General features: G+C 44.5%; 1 protein-coding gene across 1 annotated transcript; it reads right to left on the bottom strand.

Annotated features, from left to right (window-relative positions):
- Window positions 1–344: 344 nt before the first annotated feature.
- On the bottom strand, window positions 345–9,293 carry SH3BGRL (SH3 domain binding glutamate-rich protein like; the record flags this gene model as incomplete). The annotated part of the gene is given in 4 exon segments (XM_010019199.1): window positions 345–969; window positions 4,636–4,716; window positions 7,948–8,133; window positions 9,160–9,293. Coding segments are annotated over 4 exon segments (434 nt in total), but the record flags the coding sequence as incomplete, so codon positions are not given.
- Window positions 9,294–10,262: the final 969 nt, after the last annotated feature.

Below are 10,262 nucleotides of genomic sequence, written 5' to 3' on the forward strand. Positions count from 1 at the left end.
ACTATATGGATCTAACGACTACTTGAACATGCAATACGATGCCTAATGCTATAAGCAGTGTGAACTGGTATTTTTGTAGAGAAATACATTAAAGGCTTTCACCCTTACACAGGTAAGGAAATGCCATTTCTGGCTGTTTTGGCTTATTTGCAGGAGTGCCTGGGGATTAGCACAGTCGTCACTGAGGTGCACTGGACCTTGCACACGGACATGTAATCGATGCATGCTTAGGCAGCTGTGTGATGAACTTGCCAACAGAAAGGCCATCCATTGCCCAAATTCCTTTTTGTCAAAAGAGCCCACGTGGATCACTTACATGAGGAAAAACATGGCTTTTTTTTTTTTTTCTGTTTTCATCATCTGTAAAGTGTGTTACAATACAAATCTTAAATATCCACTCTACAAAAGAACAAACACAACTTTCAAAAGTGACTACAATGGCTATACTACACAACACCGCCTAAAATTTCATCTGAAACCAGAAGAGACGCTGAAGAATTACTGTGTAATTCAGTAACATTTTTGAGGCAACTCAGGCACTAAAGTTAGTATCTGACAAGGTTTTAGATGCTGTTTTCCATGTTTTAAATACTTGGATCCTTAGGTATAACCCCATCTGTATTATTAGTACTAAAATAGTTTCTTTAAGTTTACACAAAGTGGATGAATTGCCAATTCATGACAGTTTGAACTAGGTGAAAATCATTCATGTCTAATTGCTTCATTTCCTATGCTTCTGACTTGGTAGTAACACTACGTGCTCTCTAACTTTATGTTCGCATTGTCATCTTGTGTTCAAATTTGTATTAGGTGAATGCTGCAAGCACCAATCAAATGTTAGAAATCACATCTATGTTTCTTGAAGCAGAGACAATTGTACTATTTTATAAAAAGCTGTGGAAATTCCCTTTACAGAACGTTTAAGGCAGTTGAAATTCATGCTTGCTGCTTTGCCAGTGCTTCAGCTTCCTGAAATAGCAGAAAAGAATTACAGATATTAGTACTTCATGGAAGGCGAGAACTTACACATACCTGTGTTAGCGTACGACAATAAAATCTGCAGTGGTACATGATTAAGAAGTGACCAGCACTGAATCCAACTCAAGAAGAGTTCCCACCACCTATAATGACATTATAAAACAAGTCCCATACGGTGCTGCCTTTAACTCTGGTTCTGAGCTGCCTCAAGTAAGACCTGCATGAATATTCCAACCTGTGCCCATGGCTGGTTTTGACCATAAAAGTTTAAAACAAAAAAGGGGGGGTGGGGAACAGGTCTCAGGAGAGATGCTGTTTCCTTTCTGAACCAAACCCTACTGAGCCAGCATTTAGCCACTGCCTCCCAGAAGGGTGATCGGAGCAGGCTGTGAGTCCTCAGCTGGACACAGCCCAGAGCTGCTCCAGCACAAGACCCACACGTGAGCCCCGTTCTGGGCTGGCAGCAGGTCTGTCCTGGCACCAGCACTGCTGAGTAATCCCATCTCCCTGCTGCACTGCAGGGGGACAGGAGCCAGCAGGGACACAGAAAAACACTAACCTTCATTATTCAGTTGTCTTTCAGCCTTTGTAGGGGGATCACAAAGGGAAACAGAATGACAACAGAAGAAAGGCAAAATGAACTTCTTTTTTTCCTGAAGATGTTTTCTACAAGTCCACTTTCGACTGAAGATTTATTTAATCACCTGTTAGCAGCAACATGGCCTACAGGAAGATATACAGTCCCAGTGGTCTCAGTGCAGCACTTTAGGCTGGACAGTGTGGTTTATTTTAAAGGAAAAAGTGTGACATCTGCTAAACTTTTATGTGATGGAGTTGTCTGCTTTTGTGACTGCAAAGAAATACTGAAGATAAGAGACACAACAGTATCATTGCTAACAGGAGCCAGTATGCTAAACAAAGAGGAGGAAGGACTAAGAAACGAATTTCCAAGAAGCCTTGTAAGAGAGGGGACATGTGGGTGACCCCAGCCTGCAGGGCAGGAAGTATCACGCATATCTCCCTTATCTTAGACGAGGTGGATCACTCTGGTTTTCCTGGCTACCTGCCTAAGTGCCTCGCCTCCTGACTCAGGGGCGTGGGAAAGCCTCGCTCGGCCGCTGGCTCAAGTCTGCCGTGCTCTGGGACTGCGCTCTGCTCCTCTGGCCACATGTCACAGGCCAAAGAGCAGAGGCGGGGGGGGCCCTGCTCATGGCAGAAAAGGCAGGTGAAGAATGGAGGAAAGGTTAAGAAGAACTACAAAACCTGGTAGCACAAAAAAAGATGTTTGATACTCTCTAAAAGACAAGTGGCTCTTTGAATGGTAAGAAAGAGGAGATGGTTCCTTTGGCTTGGGAACAACTCCATTAACCAGTCATAAGCACTACAGAAGCAACATCCAGCTTAGGTTTTTTTTTCTCTCTAGAAAATGCAAGACAAAGTACTTATCTTCCAAACAGGCAGCAACAAATTGGTAGGATTCCTGGTATTTCCCTCATCCCCAGGAAAGTGGGTACAAGTAGCTCCAAGAACATGTTAACCTATCTGTCTTGAAGGTCAAACTCCATTTCCTCAGGCGTGGTCCCGAAAGCTAATAGGGAAAGGCCAGGCTTCTCAGATTTGACATTACACCTCTTTCATGCTTTTCCTTATTTCCCCCTAAAGGCCCCTCACTGAGCATGCTCTCAGTCCTTAAATAATTAATCACAGCCTTTAACTCACAAAGTCCACTCCCCTTAAGACCCACCCATATTGCCTGAAATAGGGATATTTAAGATAAATAGAACGCCAGCTTTTCTCAGGGTTTGTAGGTCTAATTGCACTGTCAGTGCCCAAAGCACAAACCAAATCACCAGGGCTCAGTAAACAGTTACCTGTATTTCACATGCTCACTTCAGAATTTTTCTTGTTTAGCATTAATATTGGACCTTTGTGCTCAGAGTCAACTACCTTTCCAAATCTCTCCTAATGACATTTAATGGAGGTTTGCTGTCAAGGTCCTCTCCTGCACTCACACGCAGGTTGATCCCAGACTTTCCATTTTATGCAGCAACAGACATGGATGCAATGTCACTAACTACAGTGTTGTATCCAAGCTGCATGCAGATATGCTGTAAATGCCAATTTCAGCATCGGGCAATCAGCTTGATTATACATCATGTAATTGTAGGACAGATACCAAAAGTCAGACCAGCAGCAGAATGCACTGGGTACAAGGTCATTTATGCAAAGGTTATCTTCATCAGCTCAAACACATCTCCCCAAGCTGCAGCAAGCAATATGAAAATTCAGCATAGTACAGCTGCATTGTGTTTCTCCTTTTGAAAACTCACCTTTTCTTAGGTGAGGACAGAATCAGAGCAACTAATAGCCATGCTGACTGGTTCTGCAGGCTGGCAGGTTAAGGAAGCAGCAATATTCATACACGTTACTGACACAGATGACCTGATTTGTTATGGCAGCACCTGCTCCCCAGTACCACTGCACTTCCCACGAAGGGAAACGCACGAGCTTTCCTGCTGTGATCTCAGGGCTGCTTTCCCACTCCTTGGCTCCATCCTGCACACTCTCTTGTGCAGTGCTATGCAGATGTTCCCAGAAACTTAAGGAAGATTGACATGGCTATGGCACTGTGTGCAGCTGGCCTTACAACACCGACAACGCATGGTACTGGGGCACAGATCATGGGTTTTGCTCTCTGCAATTCTGTACGAGGCAGAGTTCTTCCTCACTACACCATTTCTACTGCTAGAAATCAGTCTGGCTCCCAAAATTGCTTCAGTCTGATCCACAACTTGTAATGCTCATCACTGACAGATCACCATCCGCCTTTAAAATTAGGTCTCTTAGTGATGTGCAGAGCATGACCTTCAATTCTTACATGAATAAAGTTGAAAGGAAACGGCATGTTTATCCGTTGGAACAAGAAAGCTGGAAGTGACCTGGAGGATCCTGCTGTTGTCAAGTGAAACGTATAAAGCAGGCCTGTCCTATCCTATCAAAATCAAATGGAGAATTCCAGCTCATTGCATCCGCAAAGCAGCAACCCAGTTTGTAATTGGCAAAGGAAAACAAGGCTTTGGATAACAAGCTGGAGGAAAAAATTACTCTGAAGCGAGACCACATTATTTCAAATACAGTGACTCTGATTTCAAGGTATTTTCTAGTACAAAAATCTCATCAAAACTTCACATGAATTAAGTTTTCACTGAATTGAGAAAATCCTTTGGTTTTGTGACAATTTTTTTTATCAAGATTTCTTGTGCATTCTTCAGTGAACAATTGAGGGGGAAAAAAATAATCTGATGGTAAGAGACAATTACTGCTAGTGAAGAACTTGACCCAGCTCTTCTTTCCAAAGCAACGAAAGCTCTTCCACTAACTTAAATAAGAGCAGTGAGGACACCAAAAAAGCATCTGTACCGAACACTGAGCTCTTCTGGTAGAAGGAGGGAAGGTGCCTCCAGGGCACACCAGATCCTCCAAATAAACCAGCACATAACAAGCGTGTTGTTCAGATGTTGGAGCCTAAAAGTTATCAGACCCGTGGGTAGATTGATTGGGGCAAACACAGAACACATAAACTATCCTATTATGAGCAGAGAAGAATAAGGCGTAGAATACAGGTTGTAGTTTCTTGTGAGAAATGTGCATACCTACCTTTGAACCAGGTGGTGCAGTCAAGCCTAAAAATGCATATACTGCATTGTTCTCTCGTGCTTCAAAGAAAGCTTCATAGTCCTTCACCAAAGGAGTCCAAGAGGGAGGGGGAAACAAAAGACAGAACATGAGTTATCAGAAATAATCACAGCTCAATTTGTGTTACCCAATACGCACCGAGCAAGCTGCTTCCTGTGGCCGAATGCAGAATTCACTGTCACCTCAGTTAATTATCATTAGCACTAATCCCATACCCACTATACTGCCTGAAAAGGGAGTATCACTGTCTGGAGCAAGAAGATGCTGCTGTGAGGTGCTCCTGCCTTTCCCAGAGGGACAGCCTCCATAGCAAGGTGGTTATTGTCAATGGTCTGGCCTGGATGTCCCTCCTGCAGGGGTGGGCTGAGCCTGTGCCTTGTCATCAGAAACACTGATGTGCCCAGATGTCATCACTGCCAATTACTGAGGAGGAATGGCAACTGTGCAACTATGGACATTAACTCTTAAACCTGTTAAAAGTTAAATTTAAACCTGTAAACTGAAATTACAGCTTTTCCCATCATGTTTCTCATTAATGATTAGTCTACGCAAATGAAAGAAATCAGGTAGCACTGTTCATTGTTCTCATAGGGCCCTACACTTGCTCTAAATATGCATACAGCCACTTCCCAGGATAATTAAGGTATAACAATGAAATAATCAAAGAAATATCAATGCTTCCTTCTCTGCCCCTTTTTATATTTGAGGCAGAATGTAGTGCTGGTACAAACAACGCAGCTTAGCTGTCTGCTACATTTGAAAGGAGCAAGCAAAAACCCCACAGCATGGCTCAGCAACAGCAGTTGCCAAACACCGACCAAACAAACCCATGAGGTTTGTGCAAGTCCACTGTCATCCCAGTTACCACATACTCTCCTCACCCTGATTTCCCAACTCAGCACATATCTGTCCTATGACTTTCCTTCTCCCCCTTTTTAACTGAAGCAACAGTAGCAGTTTCCTCCAGCTTTATGGGGGAGTGTTTTGATGCAGGAGTCCAGCCTGAGAAAACTAAGGCAAGGCAGTAGCTCAGAGCAGGCTCAGTCAGGGATGAAGTCAGGAAGAAAGCTGCCATTAGGGGCATGCTGCTCTGCATGCCTGTCTGTCTGGTAGGCAGAAGCCCAAGAAACAGCAAATGCCATTTGAAAACAGCAGCATGTTCAGAGCAGGGGCAGCTCTAAAAGAGGTGGTTGCAGCTGAAACAGAAAAAACTACAGGGCACAGAGGATTCAAGCTGCCTAGAAGATGAGGGGCATCGAGTTATTGTTCGATTTGTACATGCAGCATTCGGGTGCTAATTTGATAAAAATGTGTACAATTACGTTAAATCCTCCCCGAAGCTCTTATGCTGACAGTACTGGGGCTGCTTGATAACAAAGGGGTTGTTTATCTTGCTAGTGCATAGTCCAGCAGTCTGCTTTGTAGCATCTCCCAGGAAAGGAATGCCTGTGACTAAGGAGCAGGGTTCATGCCAGCCTGCACAGCACCGACAGTTACTGCTGTGTGCAGGCCAATAAAAGCCAATTTGCTCATTCCTCTGCCAGCTATGCTGCATCATATGAAACATACAGGGAAGTTCATGCTTGAGATGGATCAGATAAAGACAAAGAGGTTCAAGTGTGTGGGCACAGAATTAACTTTGGCCTTCCTGAAAGCTAAACTGTAGTAATTTGAATCCAGCTACACAAACTGACTGAAATCCAAACAGTTCGAAGTGACCAAAATTAGGGGGATGAAATAAGCCCATAGCAGGAACTGGTCTAATGCATCTAAACCCCCCTTCCCAAAACTATTGTATTCAGAACTGTTGTGGGTTGCAGTTGGGGAAGCACCTCTGAGAAGCAGGCATCCAGATCTAGGTGCAAACAGCTTATTTCTTGCTGTCCCACATCACTGCATGGTAAAGCCCTGTGCTGCTGCACAGCTGCAGCAATGCAGCAGAAATCTGGCAACACTGCACTGATAAAGGGCAACCATACAGTCATCTGCTTGCATCCCTAAAGCTCTGGTACACCAAGGGAGAAAGGTGATACTGTTGCAACTGGACTTCCTACTGGTACAGAAATAATTGCCTGTTCTTTTTGTTTGTTTGTTTGTTTTTGAAGAGAGGTAACTGAACAGAGATTTTCAGCTGTGACTACCTCCTTCTCAGCTTTCTGCAGTTGACTACTACTGATCATTACATTTGTCACTCCAAACCAACCTTTTTCCATGTCCTTTTTACAAGCACAGCCAGTAAGATTTTCAGCACCGGGTGGTATATTACCTCACTGTGGATGCTGTTTCAAGTTCTGCTTTTACTACAAGCAAGAAAAAATTTCCTGGTACTTTGAGAGTAATTTTGCAGTAGCCACAAAATTGCCTCACAAAGGTCCAGAACTGGCAGGTATCTAACTTACAGACTGTGCAGGTCAGAACCAGACTGCAGAATGATTTAAAAACCCAACACACAGCACTAGAGGATCTCATACTGTGAGCTCTTTTCAGAAGATATTAAGTTTAAAAAATAAAACTAACAGTTAATCTAATAATCATTCAAGCATGGCCTGCTGAGTAGAAGTGCTGCAGGGCAACTTACTTTTGATCAAGCACTAAAATAATTAGAAGTGGGAATTGTATTTACAACATGAGTTTAATCTGTTCAAGGCACTGGAGTAAGCGGGCTGCAAGAGCCTTCATTTTGCAAGCAGTACACAAAAAACTGGTAAGAGGATCAGAAAACAGATTTCAGATCATGGCAGACATCACTTCATAGGAGCACTTATTTTGGAAGAGGAACAGACTACAGAGCTTTCTGGGATCCACACATATGAGCAAACCCCACGCAGTCAGAACAGACCTCTGAACTTGCTACAGAACATAAGGCTGGTGCAACAGTGCCAGATCTCTGTGAAGTGTTGGTTTCACCATCATGGTGAACATGAGAATTAAAAAACCTTGTAAACTTTCAGAGCCAGAAGAGGAGGGAAAAAAACACGGCGGGGGGATATATATACACTGCAAGGTGGTGGTAGGCTTATTCCAGTAAGTAGCATAATGACCTAAGAATCAGGAGATCCAAGCTTTAATCTCTCCTCTATGGTGGACCTGGAATCAGGTCCAAGAGGAGGGATGAATGTCTAACACCTTCCGTGCCCCTCACAGTGTGCACGCCTGAACGTACAGCTGGCCAAGTCCTTCCCTGCTGATGACAACAGCAAAGCACAGACTTCAGCAGTGAGCAAGAGGACTGGGAGAGAGGAGAAGACAAGGGGACCTGGAGCCATTCCTTACCCCGAGGTACCGGCTGTCATTGAAGAGCCGGGGGGGCAGGGGGTTCCCACTTGCTGGCCGGCTGTCTTCAGGGACGTTCTCACGCATCCATTTCCGATTCTCCTCATTGGCAGCAATATCCTTTTCCTCAAATTCAATTTTGTTGGCTTCCAAGAAACCTAACACATCTTGTTGCTGCTTTTTAATCTGTCACAAAAGAGAAAAGGAGAGAGAAAGCAAACAAAATTAGTCAAACCATTTTTTTTGCTGCAGATTATGCAATTCCAGGGTTCAATGCAGAAACAAGGGGGTGCAAAACAGGTTGAAAATGGAAATGACAAAAAAACGCTTGGAGTAAATATGCTTCTCAAGAGTTATATCTGAGCCTTGACTTGGGCTCCTGTGTAACTGAACAGGCTGAGGTCTATAGACACGTGGACACTGTGAACCTTAGAAGTCTCTAACCGACAGCAAAGCTGGGAGCAGTCCCTTCACAGAGGCTGTTGGCCGGGCTTTACAATTAAGTCAGGGGAATGTTGCTTTTTCAGGTGCAGTGAAGTTTGCTGGAGGGCCATTTGAGGCATAACCTGCTTCCTTTGTGCCTCTGGAAGCACAGGCTGAACCCACCCTCCTAGAGACCAGAGTCCCACCTCACTGCAGCGACTCCCTGTTAGAGATCTCATTGAGTGCTCACTGGCAGGAAGATCCCAAAGCAATTTTGGCTTATGTTTCTTTGGACAAAAAAGCCAGACGACCCTCTTCTGCCTTCTGGGTTTCAGTGGTGGAAGATATGGTCTCTGGAGAGCTGCAACCCCACAAGCCTTCTCCTTGCTCATCCGAAGGAAGTCTGGGGGGGCTGTCTGCACAGGCTGGACAAGACTCCACACCTGATGCAGTCTGCCCTCTGTATACTCATACAGCACCCAAGTGAAAAGCAGGATCTGTGTGGCAAACACTGTGCTGGCTTTTTACAGGACAGGTGGTTTTTATTTGCTGCCATATACGAATTATTGACTTCCTGATACAGAGATTTTCTGCTTATGCTCTGTTCTTCCTTCGCATGACTGTCCTACCAGAAAGGAAATTATAACCATGCACATCCTGGCAAACAATAAAAAAAGCAGGATTTAATGGGAAATTTGGTTTCTTCAAATTATTCCCTTCTCTACAAACCCAGTCCGAGGCCTGGCTCTAGCCCAATGAGCTCGGTGCAGCAAAAGCAGTGCTTCATACAGATGTTGTGCTGCTGCTAATTCAGGTCCGCAGCAGCACTCCCGAGCAGCCTCTCCATATACGGTGAAGGGAAACCTCCCTGAGCGGCGCCAGGGTCAGGGCGCAGCAGCCGAGAGCCAAATACGGAGCCAGAGCTGGAGCCCCAGCTCACATGGCCCCAGCGCTGGACCAGGAGCCGTGAGGAGGCTGCTGGGTGCTGGTACAGGATGAGTGCAGCCCTGGAAGGATGAAGCTTGGGAGAGCACAGCCCAGCTGCACCTTGGCAGTCTTTAAGCATCCACTGAGTCCATCGCTGCTGCTCTCTCCTCACAACTGTCACTCACCCCTCACGGCTGCCCCTCCTCTCCCCTCATGGCTGCATCTGACCTGGTAATAAATGGATTTTTTTTTCCCCTAACTAGTGACATTTTCATTAACCATTTTTAAATTACAGATCCAGTGTGTTTGCATCACTCTCAGGTACTTGTGCCAAATCTGCTGCTTAGCGAGAACACACTTTCAGCTGTCCCAGATTTTTAAGAAAAAAAAAAAAAAGAAAACCAAGTTTTTACCCAATCTACTATTAAACTGTACGTTCTGCCATGTAAAACAAGAGCTATGTTTGACAGTTATTACCATTTTCATGTCCTGAGAAGTCTCTTTATTCTTGAAATAATTTTTACTATTCAGTTGCCTCCGAGCCATACACACATCCTCGCATTTCTCACAGCATCTCAGCTCAGTCTCATGGTGAAACTCCTTCATAGGCAAATTCTGCATATCCAGTCCTTTCATGCAGCCCCCAATCTGACCAGGCTGGACTATCTCAGCCAATAAGATCAAGTTTCTTCAGCATGAAGAAAATGCCTCTGGCTACCCTACACTGCCATTATTTCATATAATGAACTTTAAATAGAGTTTTCTTCTGAGACAGATGGATGCCAAACATCTCTCTACACACTGCCACATTGCCCATTTTGCTCTATTTTTGCTCACTCTCCCAGCTTCACAGAGCAAGGATAGTCTCTGGGTTGTACTTTCAGCTACAGGTAACCAGATCCCAAGTTCACGACCATGGCTCTGAAGTGCTATTAGAGCAGATAACCTCCCCTGCTTGTTTATGA

The sequence above is a fragment of the Nestor notabilis genome, unplaced genomic scaffold (genome assembly GCF_000696875.1).
Source record: "Nestor notabilis isolate BGI_N333 unplaced genomic scaffold, ASM69687v1 scaffold25427, whole genome shotgun sequence".
Classification (NCBI taxonomy): domain Eukaryota; kingdom Metazoa; phylum Chordata; class Aves; order Psittaciformes; family Psittacidae; genus Nestor; species Nestor notabilis.